At 32.0% G+C, this 17076-nt stretch overlaps 2 protein-coding genes across 2 annotated transcripts; one reads left to right on the top strand and one right to left on the bottom strand.

Annotated features, from left to right (window-relative positions):
• Positions 1-836: 836 nt before the first annotated feature.
• On the top strand, positions 837-6227 carry LOC123656400 (methyltransferase-like protein). The gene is made up of 5 exons (XM_045592090.1): positions 837-874; positions 943-1062; positions 1776-1928; positions 2927-3352; positions 5862-6227. Exons 2-5 carry the CDS (start codon positions 983-985, stop codon positions 6172-6174), a joined length of 972 nt encoding a protein of 323 aa, XP_045448046.1. The 5' UTR covers positions 837-874; positions 943-982; the 3' UTR covers positions 6175-6227.
• LOC123656628 (cytochrome P450 CYP12A2-like) lies at positions 5792-16925 on the bottom strand. Its single transcript, XM_045592294.1, has 9 exons — positions 16879-16925; positions 10334-10440; positions 10117-10253; positions 8730-8842; positions 8092-8208; positions 7596-7874; positions 7277-7436; positions 6688-6900; positions 5792-6608 (listed from the first exon to the last, which is right to left on the bottom strand). The coding sequence occupies exons 1-9, from the start codon at positions 16923-16925 to the stop codon at positions 6282-6284; spliced, it is 1500 nt and encodes a 499-aa protein (XP_045448250.1). The 3' UTR covers positions 5792-6281.
• Positions 16926-17076: the final 151 nt, after the last annotated feature.

Here is a 17076-nt window from a genome sequence, read left to right as displayed (position 1 = left end):
AGTGTGGTGGATTAAGCTCTGATCCTTCTCCTACATGGGAAAAAAGGTCTATGCCCAGCAGTGGGATATTGCAGGCTGAAGCGTATAAATATATTCAACAATTGTGATATCTATTTTATCGGATTTCAGGTACCTGAGCCAAGCACTGACTAAAATCTTTTATTTTCAGCCCATCTATTTATTCCCCTTTCTAAAATAATTTCTTAGTGTAGTCTTCACAAACAAATTTCGTTTTTATATTTAGAAACAGTCCAGTCAAACAGTATTGTCAGTCCTTATTTGTGTATGAGATATATGTATGTGTATGGGATAACAATATATTAAAACAACATTATTTTTTATTAATAGGAGTAATTAAATGTACGTGCAGCTATTCATGATGTTTTTGCTTAGATTTACCAATTAATTTTAGTTTTTTTATTTTATTGCTTACTAGCTGTGCGACTTCATCTGCATGGAATTTAACAAAAAAATTATTTTTCAATTCGCAGACTTGTAAAATAAATAGACTGGAACAAAAATAACCTAAGTTAGTCTTTATTACATCAGCTACCTGCCAGTGAAAGTCCCGTCAAAATGGTCCAGCCGTTTCAGAGATTAGCCTAAATAAACAGACAAACAGAAAGACAGACAAAATTGTAAAAAATGTTATTTTTACCGTGTATACATCCATATGCATTTGGCAAAAAGCGGTTTTTTTTAAATATTACAAACAGACGCTCCAATTTTATTTATTTGTATGTATATAGATTTACAATATTGCCATATGTAAAAGTATTAAATGCCTCGTAGTCAAACAACAAAGGTTATTGACATTGACAGTTTTAATAAAAATCGTGTTTTGTTGAGCTTAAATATCTATTTCCGTTTTTAATTTTTTTATATTTGTATCTTTTAATGGTGTGCAATAAAGAATATTATTATTATTATTATTATTTAATTTTTTTATATTAATCTTTTAAAATAAACTATAAAAAAATTGATGGAAGATACAAGTAGGAGACCACAATTTGGTAATAGATTGCTTGAAAATGTGGATGAGGTCTTCAAACACAATGCTTGGTACTGTTTTCAATATATCTATTAGATATTGTAAAAATAAAAAGTATCATAATAAAAGTGTTGTGGATTTGGAATTAACGAGACGCAGGAAAAAACCGCCTGGTGGTGATCGACACCTAACTGATAGAAAACTGCTTTATCTCTTCAATGCTTGGTACTAATTAAATTTCCTTGCTTTGCTGGTTACAAATTATAATATATATATAATGTACTGTAGTAAGTGGAAATGCTCACTTAAAAAATAGAATATAAGTTCACATTTCAATAGCCTTTCAGAATTTAATGTGACCAATGTTCTAGTATAGTGATTTGAGATATTACTTCGGCATCCATGGCTGCGGGTTCAATATGAATGAACTAAGTAGATTTTTGTGTATGTAAAAATATTTGTCTGACTGTAGGTTTTGCTGTGCCTTGTAAGACATGTAAAGTCAGCTCTCCTACTCATGGTAAGAAAATTATCCACAAACTAGCATTGGAATAGTCACTGACTCAGTCCCGGTTATCATAAATACCCGATGGCGATTGTTACTCTTAGTACGGAACATATCCGCCAACCCGCAGTGGAGCAGTGTGGTGGATTAAGCTCCAATCTTTCTCCTATATGGAGAAAGAGACATATGCCCAGCAGTGGGATGTTACAGGCTGAATGCAATGAAAGAAATATTATAATTTTATATGGTTGTTTATATCTGTATGTAATTACCTTACAGGGATAATGTACAATGGGATGCCAACCAAGAAAAAGCAGCTGCAGAGAAAGTTGAACAGAACTCTGTAGTGACATTTTCTGAGCACCACTTAAAGGATTTGGAAGAAAATGCTGATAAACATTGGGATGCATTCTATGACATACATCAAAATAGGTAATTCAAACTAAGTAAAGTATTTTCATGAATTTTATATTATTTCTAGAGGAATGAAGTAGTTTGCGTTCGTAGAAAGATGACCTAAACCAATTCCTTACTCGTGCCTCCCAGGTGATGCCAAGCGAGACAAATGACAAGTCTCGGGCGACATCTCTTCCCATAAGTGTCGTAAGAGGCGACTAAGGGATAACACAGTTCCACTACCACCTTGGAACTTAAAAAGCCGACCAATGGCGGAATTACCATCCAACTGCTGGCTTTAAAATACACAAGCCGAAGACGGGCAGCAGCATCTTCGGTGCGACAAAGCCAGCCCTGCGGTAACCAATCCGCCTGCCCAGCGTGGTGACTATGGGCCAAACACATGAGTTCACGCCATTTTTAGCGCGAACTTGTGGAGTCCTATGTCAAGCAGTGGACTGCGGTAGGCTGAAGTGATGATGGTGAATATAAAAATTTTTTAAATATATTCTTTATTATTACACTAGCTGTGCCCTCAACTTCGTCCGTGTGGTATTTAGCAAAAAATTGTGTTCAGATCGAGTTATACAATAAATAAATTTCTAAAATAAAAGTAGCCTAAGTTACTCCTTAGTACATCAGCTATCTGACAGTGAAAGCCCCGTCAAAATCGGTCCAGCTGTTTCAGAGATTAGCTGGAACAAACAGATAGACAGACAAAAATTGTAAAAAATAATGTTATTTTGGTATATGTACCGTGAACTACCGCGTTTACATCCATATGCATTTAGTAAAAAGCGGTTATTTTAATATTACAAACAAACGCTTCAATTTTATTTATTTGTATAGATATATTATTTGTATAGATATATAACATATATGTGAAATGTACCAAATACATGATTTAAAAAAATAATTTAAATTATAATAATGATGTTCCCTATTTAGAACCTAATAATTATATCTGTAAATGCATTTATGTTACTATAAAAATATTCTTTACCATGATTTTAAACATTTAATTAAATTTACAGGTTTTTTAAAGATCGCCACTGGCTATTTACTGAGTTTCCCGAGCTAGCCCCCGATTACAATGCAGCCCCAGTTAGAGTATTTCCAGGCACTGAAACTAGTGGAGGAACAGCTACACATAAAAATGATGAGAAAAAAAATCATGATTTTAAAAATTGTAAGCGCTACATTTTCGAAATTGGGTGTGGAGTGGGAAATACTATATTTCCAATACTGCAGTACAGCCAAGACCCAAATTTATTTATTTATGGTTGTGATTTTTCATCAAAGGCTATAGAAATTATGAAACAGAATGAATTATACGACACAAAGAGATGTGAAGTTTTTGTATTGGATGCTACTTCCAAAGATTGGCAAGTTCCGTTCTCAGAGAACTCGCTAGATATTATTGTTTTAATTTTTGTACTGTCTGCAATAGAACCTTCTAAGTAAGTGGCTAATGAATTTCTTTTTGTAAAAAAAAAGAAATATGCCTATAAATATAGTTATATTGAGTAAAATATAGATGTTGCAGTCAGAACTCTTAACCAGTCAAAAGTACTATTGACTAGCGAAATCAGTCAAAATTACTTTTGACTGGACAAGTTGGTCAAAAGTGGTTTTGACTGAAAATTATTGGTTATTAGTACTTTTGACTGCAAATTCGCGGCTAAAAATACTTTTGACTGACGCTCTCCGTCAAAAGTATTTTTAACTGCAAAAAAGCGTCAGTCAAAAGCACTATTAACTCGTTAGATGTGAATAAATTTAGTCAAATGATCCTGATAAACCATAATAAATTAATGCCCACGATCTTGCGACTGCATGTCAATCAGATCGATTTGGCAGCGGCTGTTCATTTCAGTGTGTAGGATCGGTTTCTAAACCTGACCCATTCTTTTCTTGCTTTTCTTCCTTTGGCATACTTCGCACATTTATAAATATATATTAATCATTTCTTTTGTAATATTAGCGTACTTTTTTACCGTTTCATTCTTAAGAGCCATTTCACAAAAATCAGTAACAATCCGCGAAATTGTAATATTTTGACGTCGTTAATCTCAGTGTTGGATGCAATAATGTAATTTATATTCTTGAAATATAATAGAGCAACCTTTGTTGTAGTCCATAGTCAGATCAGAATTTTGATTTATATTATGTGTATAAAATTATTAACCTTTTCATCAGCCTCCTCCCTGGGTAAACGGTCGCAATGTATACTTTGAAGTCCTACTTTTCAATAACCTCTACGTTGAAACCATTTTAAAAAAATATCATAATATGTGGAATATAATTTTGTTGTCCACTATCATAGATTTTTATTCCATTTGTATCTCTATTAAACGATAAAAAAAATTTAAAGTTGCGAATATTTTCCAAATAAGTACAATTTTAAAAGCGATATTTCTCTTAGAAAACTAAGAAATTTTAGCGAACTATCTTCATCAAAGTAAACTTACATCATTAAGGAATACAAAAAAAATAATTAAAAGATGTAATTATTTCTAATACATTTTATATTAAATAATAAAAAGATAGTATATATTGCCACGCATCAAGCCCGGTAAATCAGTCGAGCGCTAGCGCTCTTAGAGGTAAGGTCCACGCCAAATTCTGCGCAGCCGTCTCTTTCGCTCACACGCGCCAAGCGCCTGTTGTTATAGCGGATAAAACGCATTTGATACTTTCATAATAAAATATAAATCAAATAAACATATTACGAAAATGACTGTAAAATAATATAATGATAATTTCTGTAAACAAATGTATAATTTAATTTTCTTTTCTCACACTATCAATACAAATAGGCATTTCAATCTGTTTGTCTTGTTATTTGTTAATTAATATGTTTGTCGGTGTCGATGTCATTAAATGCTTTTTTATTCATATCGTAAATATTAGATTTATTCGTAAACTGAAAAAACTAAATCAATTTAAAAAAATAGTTTCATAAAATTGATTTTTTTAATTTTATTTTAAATTTATTGACTGTTGTTATATAACATACTTGAAATTTTTAACAAATTAATTATGTAAAAAACATTTTATACCATAGTTATAATTTTTATTATACATCAGAAAATGATCACGATGGTCTTTTGGTTGTCACACTATACGTACTAGCACAAAGATCGCGCGGCTCGTACGACTCGTGCGATGCGACCAAATTTACCTAAACTTGCAGAGCGTAAAATTGTGAAATGGCTCTTAAGTCTATCGCGACCACCATGCCCTTTAGAAATATGAGCAGCATCAATAATGTCGTAGATTACCTCACCCGGCAAAAATATTTGACAGGTTCTGTGTTTGTAATTTTATACCACAAACTTCAATGTGTTAAATCGTTGTAGTCTACTGTACTGTAATGGTGTTTCGTTTTCATTAAATTTCGCGTCTTCCACATCCATTGCAAACTTTTTAAATTTTTCTTTTGTCATCATCATCATCTTTCATATCTTCAATTGCTAAAATTCTTTGCAAAAAGCCTTCTGTCTTTTCGTAGTCACTCATTTTTGTTCTAATATCAGCACGTTCTCCACTAATAATGAGTAATATAAAAGTTTATATGTGCGTTTGTCGTTATTTTTATCGACCACCTTAAATTTTTAAGAGTTTTGACTGATACAACCAGTCAAAACCACTTTTGACGGAATCATTTAGTCAAAAGTACTTTTAACCAGCTCCATTGGGCAAAAGTACTTTTAACTGTTATTTTAGTCAAAAGTATTATTGACTAATGCAAACGGTCAAAAGTACTTCTGACTGATTTTGCTAGTCAATAGTGCTTTTGACTGGTTAAGAGTTTTGACTGCAACATAGATATGAACTTATAAATTTAATTCTAAACTTTACAAATCATTTTGAAATTCTAAAATAAAACTAAAATCTTCATGTCAATAAATCATATTGTATTGTTACATTTATTAATTATTAATAATGTTATATCAAATATTTCAGGATGACAAATGTTGTTAAACATATTTACAAATATCTACGACCAGGAGGCCTTATTGTTTTTCGAGACTATGGACGATATGACTTAGCACAATTAAGATTCAAAAAGGGACGTTGTATTTCAGACAATTTTTATGCACGAGGAGACAAAACTATGGTTTATTTTTTTACACAAGAAGAAATTTCAAAGCTTTTTACAAATGAAGGATTTGTAGAGGAACAAAACTTAATAGATAGAAGACTTCAAGTAAACAGAGGCAAGATGTTGACAATGTACAGAGTCTGGATACAAGCAAAATATCGAAAACCTTTATAACATTTAAGCTCAATGTTAATCATTATTATAATATACGTAGTTAACAAAAAATATAATATTGCTTTGATTAACAATGTATATAAAAATCCATTTATTATCTATTGTTTTCAAGAAACTGGTTGAAATTTAAAGTAGTAAGGTTTCTTCAATGAATTCATGACTTTTGTAACTACTTGGATGGGTGGACCTTCCCAAGTAACTTTAACATCTTGCAATAACTTCTTTATAAATATTTCAATTTCCAACTCTGCAATTCTTCTTCCAATGCATGATCTTACTCCATAACCGAATGGAAGTGTTACCATTGGATGACAGTTTCCATAATATAGTGAGTCGGTTTTTTCCACTAGCCATCTTTCTGGTAAAAATTCATTTGCTCGAGGATAATACTTTTCCATTCTAGAAAGAAATTCATTTGGTGCTATTACGTCAATCTGGAAATTATAATAGAAATGTTACATAACAAAAACTTAAATATGAATAATAATTTTAGTAAAATTGCTATATGCATACTCCTTTAGGGATATGGTATCCATCAACAACATGCTCTTTAGTCGTACGTCTCAAGTTCGCTGGTACGACAGCAAATAATCTCAATGATTCTTTGAGGCAAGCTCTGAGATATTTATTGCTTTGTTCAGATGAATCTATTACATCCCTTAATTTGTTTTGAACATTTTGATTTGTTGCTAAATTGTATAAAAGGCAAGTTGTTGTAAATGCCACCTAAAATAGAAAGTTTTTTAATCAAATAAATTTGTTTCCTAAAAGCATACCTCATAAAATGTTGTTACATGTCTTACACAAAATTATAATAGTAATACTTTATTGCACACCAAGCAAAAAATAAAATATATAAGTAACTTTAGCAATGATTAGTAGAAAAGTGTCCAAAAAGGGGCCTTAGTACTAAAAAGCAATTTCTTCAGGCAACCTTAGGGCAAAAGAGATGATATATTGAAGGGGTAGGTGTACAGTTTCCTTTTATACAAACTAATGTGAAACAAGACAATAAATAGACATGCATACATATATAGATAGATTGTTTACATATACATACATAAATTCATACAACATAAATAATAACAAAAGTAACATTTACCGTATCAATTCCAGCGAACAACATTTCATTTGCCATCATGATAGCAACCTTATCATCAATGGCCAGCAACTTTTCTATTATGCTTTTATCCTCTTCGGGAACATCATGGCCTCGTTCTTTTATTTTCATTTTAGCCTCATCAATAAATTTTACACTAGCACTGTAATTTTTTCAAACAAAACTGTGATACTTTAAACTGTATTTCACAATACTTATATAGTATTAAAGTATTTAAACTTTAGCACTTGAGATGAAGTTTGAGACAAAGAAAACAGCACACTAATGGCAAATTAAGTAATATTATTAGGTATATACTTACTCCCATTGTAAATCCAATGTTTTAATCATTTTTTTGAAAGTTCGTGTAGGATAATATTTCCAGATACTAGGAGTAAATTCTAATTTCCACGAAAGGTCTAATATATCTCGAGAACATTTCATAAGTATTTTTGCAGGATGATCATCGGTCAAACCGTCGTCAAGGCATCCAAGCCTCGTTCCTAAACCGACAACAGCTACTGATTCTAGAGACCATTTCGTAATTTCTAAATCAAAATTTTGGTCAAGATACTCATCTTTCTCGTGTAGTCTTTTTAACCTGTGTATGTAATTTTGGTTATTATAATTCAAAAAAAAAATATAGTACTTAATATAATAGTAATAAAAGAGTACGAGAGACGTAGAAAAGCGTTACTTTATAACTGATACAATAACTCGATACTTCTTTCTTATTAAAACATATTTTTAATTAATTAAACAATATGGCTAATCAGTAAATATTGTAATTTGAAAACATTTAAAGCTACTTAACATGCCTCGCCACTATATCTCCTGCAATTTCTTCTAAAGCTGATGCATACAATTTCACCAGTTTTGGTTTTAACAAAGCTGGATTAACTTTCGTTCGAAAATCGCGCCACTGGGAACCTTCCCTACAATCAAGAAATCTTTATATAATTATTACAGTAACGCAACATGTCTAAACATTCTCATCGTAATTATTAGGTAAATTTTATTAAGACCCAGTAACGAGCGTACCAAGAAATTTCATTTAGCCCGTAACATCCCACAGCTGGGCATAGCTCTCTTTCTTCGTGTAGGTGAAGGATTGGAGCTAAATCCACCGCGCTACTACACTGCGGGTTGGTGGATATGTTCCCTACTATGAGCGATCGTTACTCATCTATCAGGTATTTATGATAACAACCGGGACCGTCGGCTAGGAGCCACAAGGACAGACATCCAAACCGGAAAGAAATATTTGTACACTTACAAATCGTCCATCCCGAGTGGGAACCGAACCGGCAAACCATCGGTGTTTTAGGCTACTACTCGCACCACTACACCAGAGCGGTTGTTGCGCGGTTGCACCAAGATTTAATGGTTTTTGAGGTATTTTACTTTTCTAGAACTCAATAACAGTTATAGTGAAATTTAGAAAATTTTCACTTACGCTATCGTTAAGCCATAAATACCATCAGTGACTGATTTTCTTAATTTAGTTCTGTAATAAACTAGTGTATCGAATCCTGGTCTTGATGGTAAAGTATCTTCAGCACGATATACCTAAAAAGATTTTTTAATGAATTTGGGCAAAAATATTGTAAAAGTTTTTGAAGTAAAACTTCTTTACGCACGCTTCTTAAGGAGTGAGCTGGTGAATGCATGACGAGAGGGTTACGAAAAGTGTGATCAGGCGAGGCGAACGGAAATGAAACATAATTTAGATGGAGCTAAAGAAGTTTTATTTCAATCGTCTGGACAAGAAACACTCATTTTTTTAGCCGACTTCCAAAAAAGGAGGAGGTTCTCAATTCGACTGTATATATATTTTTTTAATGTATGTTACTTCAGAACTTTTGACTGGGTGGAGCGATTTCGACAAATTTTCTTTTGATCGAAAGGTGGTGTGTGTCATTTGGTCCCATTTAAATTTATTTGAGATCTAACAACTACTTTTCGAGTTATATCTAATAATGCGTTTTTACTTGACGCTTTTTTCGTCGACCTACGTTGTATTATACCGCATAACTTTCTACTGGATGTACCGATTTTGATAATTCTTTTTTTGTTGGAAAGGGGTTATCCCTAGTTTAGTTAGTTAGTAGAAGGAAACCAGGATCTGATGATGGGATCCCAGAGGAATCAAGGGAAACTCTCGAAAATCCGCAATAACTTTTTACTGTGTGTACCGATTTTGATAATTTTTAATTTAATCGAAAGCTGATGTTTATCATGTGGTCGCATTAAAATTTTAGCGAGATCTGATAACTACTTTTTGAGTAATCTTTGATAACGCGTAGTTACTTAACTATTTTTTCGTCGATCTACGTTGTATCACTCGTCGATGTAATTGAAGTCGGGTTTTTTTTTTTTTTTCGTTTGTGAGCAAACACAATTATTTAAAAGTATATCCCGCCTTTTATACGGAAGCTGGAAGCGTTAGTTTTTAAACTCATAATATCATCACTTCAGCCTAATACAGTCCACTGCTGGACATAGGCCTCCACAAGTTAGCCCCAAAAATGGCGTGAACTCGTGTGTTTTGCCCATAGTCACCACGCTTGTTAGGCGGGTTGGTGACCTCACGGCTGGCTTTGTCGCACCGAAGACGCTGCTGCCCGTCTTCGGCCTGTGTATTTCAAAGCCAGCAGTTGGGTGGTTATCCCGCCGTCGGTCGGCTTTTTAAGTTCCAAGGTGGTAGTGGAACTGTGTTATCCCTTAGTCGCCTCTTACGACACCCACGGGAAGAAAGGGCGTGGCTATATTCTAACTACCGTAACCACACAGCAGAACTCATAAGTAGTATAGATGATAATAATTTCTTTATTCAATGTTACCTGATCAAAATGTTCCGGTTCATACAAAATAAGCATACTTGCTCTTGCAAATACACCATCTAACTTAACTATGGAACCATATTTCTCAAACAGAACTTTAGATAATTCATAGAAATTAGCACGTAAACCGATTGATCCTGAAATTTGAACATATTCATGTTGACACTATTGATAGGTATAAGTTGATATTTACATGTATAAAGGTTAATGTACCTACCGACTCCAGGAATAAAATGATGTATTGGACCAATAATAGGTAGAGATGATAATCCTGGTATAGATTCAAAAGGTTGTATGTTATTATTACTAGACGTGGAAGATGATCTAAAACAATATTTTAGTCATAAGTTACCTAACTTAGTTGTAAAAAATGACGCAATTTGAATACCTACTACCTCTTTTGGAAAGGTCGATAATAAAGCTATTCGCCTTAAATACAACACTACCCTAGAGGTAGATAACGATTTCGTTAAGACAATAAAATTATTCTTTTGACAGTCATTTAAGTAAAATAGCTTAAAAACGCGCAAATTGAAACAATCTACAACGAAAATAAATTATTTAATTTCATCGCATCAAAAACTTTGTGAACACACAAGCCTAAACGCACAGGCAACGACAAACATCTGTCTGACCTATACAAATATTTGTCGTGTACGGTCAAAGAGTATAATAATATATAGGGAAAAAGAGAGCCCTCTCGCAGCATTTTAAGCCAATTCATTTTGAAGCGCCATCTAGTTTTTGGTTCCAACACTAATTGGTGTATATATATATATATATATACATGCATACGTGAATATGGTTGGTATCTACCATGCTATTCACAGGAATTCAATATTTTGGCGCCAAACTAGAAGTTCTTTGTTTAGGAATATAATGGACATTGTGTTATTCCGACTTTCTGTGTTTATTGTATACTTTCAAACATTAAGATATTATTCACAGAAAGTCAGGATATCCATAATATTCCTTAACGAAGAACTTATAGTTTGGCGCCAAAATATTGATTTCCTGTGAACAGTGCAAACACGACAAAATAATTATAGCTTTCAGATATCAAAAAAAATTATACCACAATAATGTTCCAGTCTGCTATTTAATTAATATTGTGGCAAAGGAACTTTTTCCTATACCAATAAATTAAGTGACTAAAAATTAATATATACTTATTATGCCACATATATATAATATAAATAGCTTATTAGAACAAACCTAGTATTCTCTGAATTCACAAAAGGGTAGGAATTTATAGCTAAAATAAGAAAAGTTTAATTTTCAAACTATTTTTTATTTTTATAATGTTTACGTTTATTGTAATAAATAGCAGCGTTTTTCTTTAACTCTTCTTCACCTTCATATGTGATTTTGCCGGACAAAATTCGATTAATATTTCTGCACCAACTGTACAAAATAATATTAATTGTCAAATCTAAAAAACATGCTTTTAGCTTTTCTTTATGGATTAAACAATCAAAGGGATATTCCACCAATATATCACAAAGTACGATAATACTTTTCTTAATATCTTTTTTGGGAATATTCTTTTTTAAAAATGATTTCGTTATATTTTGAATACTATGGAAGCATTTTTCAGCAAGTTCGTTTGGATAACACAGCCAAGTTTTGTTGCAATATTCTTTTGCTTTTATGTATTTATTATTTTGATTGGCTGTGTTAATTAAAGTTTTTCGGCATTGTTGACAAGATTTACAAATTTTTTTTAAGCATTTTGTCAAGACCCATCCACAAACATAATTTCCCTGTCCTGCATCTTCTTGAGGTTGCATTTCAACACACAAATCTTCATAAAAATGTATTTCTTCGGGAATATCAGATGTTTCTTCTGGAATAGAGGTGTTGCAATTTTCTCTTAAAAAAAAGTCTAAATTTTGCAAACATTCATTTCCATCCTCTTCACAATTAGCTCTCCTCGAATGAGGAGAGCTATAATTATTTAAAAGCAACGCTTTAAATGCACCTTCAAAACAAATTGTGTTAGGGGCATTATTCCTTGCTCCATAACTTCTGATATTACCAAAAAAATTTTCAACGGGGTCCTGATTGAAATTTCTTGTCAACATAGCGTCTAGACCAAACTTTTTAAACAAAACTTGCCAAATTGCTTCCACACCCTCTATGGTTCTGATAAGATTTGTGATTGATGGTACAGTTGCTGTAATTAATCGAATTTTATTTCCTGAAACTCTTTTTTGTATAAATTTTACAGTTTTTAAAACTTTTTTGCTTTCTTTCCATAGTTCATGGTGGGGCGAATTATATTTGACTGCTCCCTTAAAAATTTTACCATCTGGTATATTTAACGTACTTACATTTAAAGAGTCAAATAAATTGTCAAGTAGAAGCGTAATATCTACCAGTTGTAGACATTCCTCTGGCAGATCTCCCCTTGCAGTCAGATGGTCAGTAACAACTGCAACACTGTGGCTAAAAATCTGTGTTGCAGTCTTCACTCTCATTTTATTTATTTTTTCAGGATCAATATGCTCCTCAGTAATTTTATGTAATAATTTAAGATCGCCATATGATTTGTCAGCTCCATAAACCTTTTGATAATACTCCCACTTAACAAGTTTTTCTTTATTTTTTGTTGTATATACTAAATCTTTAGTAAGCAAATTATTTCTGATACCTTTTATTAAATGGGGAGTATCAAACAGAGGAATGATTTTACGACCCTTAATAGAAAAGCAGTCATACCGCCACTCAACTCCTTTTCTCAAATAAGATGCTTTCGTTTCATCTATCAATTCGTTTATAGCACTGACATTTACGGTGCTTTGGTCACATACTGTATTTATTATTATTAAACCCGAGTCCTGAGCGTGACGGATGACTGTTTTTATTATATTTTTTAATTCTGTCTTTTTTAAACAACTAGTAAAATAATATGCAATTGGTTGCTTGAAATTTTGTTTGACCCCTTTAACCATAAACACAAGAGCATGGTCAGCAAACTGATGGTCACCATTAAGCGCAAAACCTTCAAATATATCTTTTTGGTTATTATAATTTATTTGTGGACTTATGGACATTTCATCAAATGACAAACTACATAGTTTGTCAGCCTTGCACTTTTCTGCCACAGTCTTTTTAATTTTTTCAAATATAACTGGGTTTATGCCAGGACACAATTTTATTTTACTTAATAATCTTTTCATAGCTTTTGCTGATGGCAATGTAAATGTTCTTTGAAGAAATTCATAGCATTTTGGGCTTTTTTTATATATTGACAAACACAATATTTTTTCTGGTGTTGTAAAACGTCTGCCTTTAGGTTTTTTTACATTTTGCAATTGCATGTTTAAAAATAACTGCGACGGCTTTGACATGCCACACTTTCAGACACTTTTTGTGCATTGTTCAATCTTGAAATGAAACTTCCATTCCTCTTCAAACGACAAATTTCACTACGTAGCTGCTTCATTTCAGTACGCATATTACTGACTTGAGCGCAGTTGAACCCCAGTGTTTTCTTGGAACCTACAAATAATAATTACATTAAATCACTTGAAAACTGTAAAGAGGGTCAGGAGTAATTTGTCCAAGATATATAGTAGAGAAATTACACCTACGTTTTTTAAAAGCTGGTTGTCTTTCCCTTCTAGCAGCAAAGTAATTGTGTTCTTCCATTACATGAGACAAAACTGTGTCTGCAGTGCTAGAAGTTTTCCCTGAAATTCAAATAATTTTAGGTTATGCATAATATGTAGTGTATATTTTTAATGATGATTGGAGAAAAAAAAATGAATCCAATCTTCCAGCTTCCAATGAAATTATTTATAAAAATCATACTACACAATTAAAATAGAAAATGAAATACATAATGTAATTATATGTAAAGACCATTTTCATTGACCTGAAGAGGTAATAATCTATGCAAATTAAATTATACCTAAATAAATCAAGAGAAAACAATTTTGTTGCTTTTTAATGGATAGTAAGTTGTATCCTTTACCTGATTTATTTATTTTCGATGATCTTGCAACGTTTTCCATATCAGGCTCAAGTGCTTGAAACAATGGAATTTCTGTAAGTAGAGAAATAAAAACAATTAAAACATTTTTTTTTACATTCCTGTCTTTAAGTTTCGTATATCATGTTTATTATATGTTGTCATAATTATCCTAAAGTTTATGAGTAGCTATGCCATCTCATCCCTTACTCTTCCAAGCATCAGTATTGATGTAAAGCTGTAATTGCAATATAATAGACCAAGATCCCAGGGCCTTAAGACATAACTTATTTTCTGAAAGATGAAGCCTTAGGTTCTGAGTAGTGTGTCATGTACTTTTAATACCTGGCCTGCTTGTGAATTTTGATATATAATTTGTAACATATTACTCTAAAGTAATATTAAAATTATTATATATAATGTATGTGTATTGTTTTTTTTTTTTAATTAAACCTAAACAAAAACAAAAAAAGTACTTTAAGTAAAAAAAAGCAGGACAGATAAGCAAATAACCTATCCCAATAACAAGTTTATCAACCACTTAAGGCCCACCGGAAATCACCTCCGATCAAAACTATAAAGGATCTTGAAATGATCAGCCAGCATGCATTTAAAATTGGTAGTATGTGAATCACACATTTGTTTAGTAGTTATTTACCTCACTGAAACCCTAGGTGAGTTAGCTAGTACAGTATCATAATAAATATAGATTTAAAAAAATTAAACAAATAAAATAGTTCTTACCTGCCAAATAAAGTGAAGGAACTGCTAAAGCATTGAGTCTTTTGTTACGATTGTGATCTTTTTCGACAAAATGCCTATCACAAACTCTTTTCTCCTTATAAATATTATAGTCAGCAGATGTTTCAAGTTTTCCCCCGCAGAGAGTAACCCAAGTCTTAAAGCGCTCAGGAAACTTTTCTTGACTGGGGAATCTGTGCATTGGAACACCTGAAAAAAAAATGTGTGTGATGAATTTTAAATGTGTTTGACGTTTATCCATTGAATTGTATTTGACGAAGAGACATCTGCTATGGTCAGGCAGTCGATCATGTCCTATATAACATATAAGGAATACTAAATCCAATTTCCTGTTTTTGGACACAGGTAACTGGTGTCATGTAATTTATCAATTTATTTATTTATTACTTTCTCCTTTCCTTCTAACTTAAGTTTACAAAATTTTGAGTAAACTGAGGGCTTAGAAAAGATGTTATAACATTCAGATGACTAATATAGTCAAAGCTTATAGTTTTAAGCTTAGAAATAGTTCGTATATAATTTACAGATATGTATTATAAGTATTTCGTAAGAATTTAGTACCTATTTTAATCAATTTAATGAAAGCTTACCGGCTGAAGGTTTGCACCCAAAAGCGCAGGAGCACGGCATTCTTGCAATTTCAGGCACACTTTGTATCTAACACGAATCAGCGTCCTTCGCAAACTTTATCACAATAAAACAATCGTCTTTCTCGCAATTCTAGAGTCCTATCTCAAATTGAAGCACTAAACTTTCAGTAAATACGGAGGAGACGAAACTGAACTCAACGTAGAAGGAAAATGAAGCGCAAATAACAATAACTTTCGGCAATACGGAGGAGAAACAACTCAACTCAACGCAAAACGAAAATTAAATGGCAAAATAAATTATATACCAAGGCAAAACTGAATCACAAAATTTTAATAATTCAAAATTTTATAAAGCAACTGATTTGAAAAAAGCCAGTATAACGTTCAGTTAGGGCTGCCAGCTTTGACTTTTTTATTGATAAATACTACTTACTTAAAACTCAGAGGACAAAATAAACAAGACGAACATTGTGGTCAAATTATCTTAATTTTTGACTAATTATACAAAAATATAATGTTTTTTTTGTCTAATATTGAATTGAAAAATACCTAATAAGTTTTTTTTTTAAACTTTAGAACCATGAAGTTGTACCTAAATGGTAGTAAATTTTTGGTATGGGAATACTTAATTGAATTCTGAATTATAGTGCCACCTGTTGAGGCTTATATACACTGTTTGCCGAAAAGTTTGTTACCCCATATAACAGATGGCAGTTTTATCTTTGTTAATCATCTTATTATAGGAAAGTGTCTCCCCCCTGTGTACGGTTATCGAAACCGCGACAGCCAGAGCATTAACTAGTTGCAACGCGCCCACCACCTTGCAAACGCATCTTCAACTAACATTGGCTGTAATATAAAATTGTATTTATGTAATGGAAGTAGGTACTTAATTTAAAGTTAAACGTAAAATAATTATAAAAAGTATTGAAAATATAAAAAAATCTAAAAGTAATAAATAGTAAAAACTAGGTAAGTAGGCCTCATAGGTACGCAGTGTTGGTATTGTTTTATTTTAGCAAAAAAAGTAGTTTGATTCTTACTCATGATAAGGAAAAATAGCAAAAAAATGCAAGAATTAAATGTTTGGAGCATTCTGGTATAGGAGCTCTTGTAATTATTGTAGTTTATTTTATTTATTTAAATTAGCATAGCGATTCGGACACATAAAAAACAGTAACATAAAAAAGTTTTAACTAAACGTATAGTCAGCCAGTCAGTTAGTCAATTCAGCCTATTGCAGTCCACTGCTGGACATAGGCTTCCCCAAGTTCGCGCCGGACATCTTGGTTTTCGTATACTAATAAATTATAATTCAAAACCTGAGTTCAAAACACAAAAAAAGCATAATTTTATATTCGACAAGCGCTGATTTTTTTCAAATACGAAATAATAGGTACTTAATTTTTCCTGTGATCAAATAAAAAGACATACCGATAAGCATTAAATGCTCTTACGTTAAACAAATAACGTTTGAGCATTGTTTCACTTATAATCAACTTATAATTCTCAAAATTTTAATTTATTGATAAAATCAAAACAATTTATTATGAGAGCAAACACCTCCTACTACTAAAACTACAAAAATAGTATAACTTTAAATAGTATATAACTATCATATAACTAGCGGTG

The sequence above is a fragment of the Melitaea cinxia genome, chromosome 9 (assembly GCF_905220565.1).
Source record: "Melitaea cinxia chromosome 9, ilMelCinx1.1, whole genome shotgun sequence".
Lineage (NCBI taxonomy): Eukaryota > Metazoa > Arthropoda > Insecta > Lepidoptera > Nymphalidae > Melitaea > Melitaea cinxia.
The sequence above is the reverse complement of the archived record's forward strand: the minus strand, read 5'-3'. Positions and strand labels throughout refer to the sequence as shown.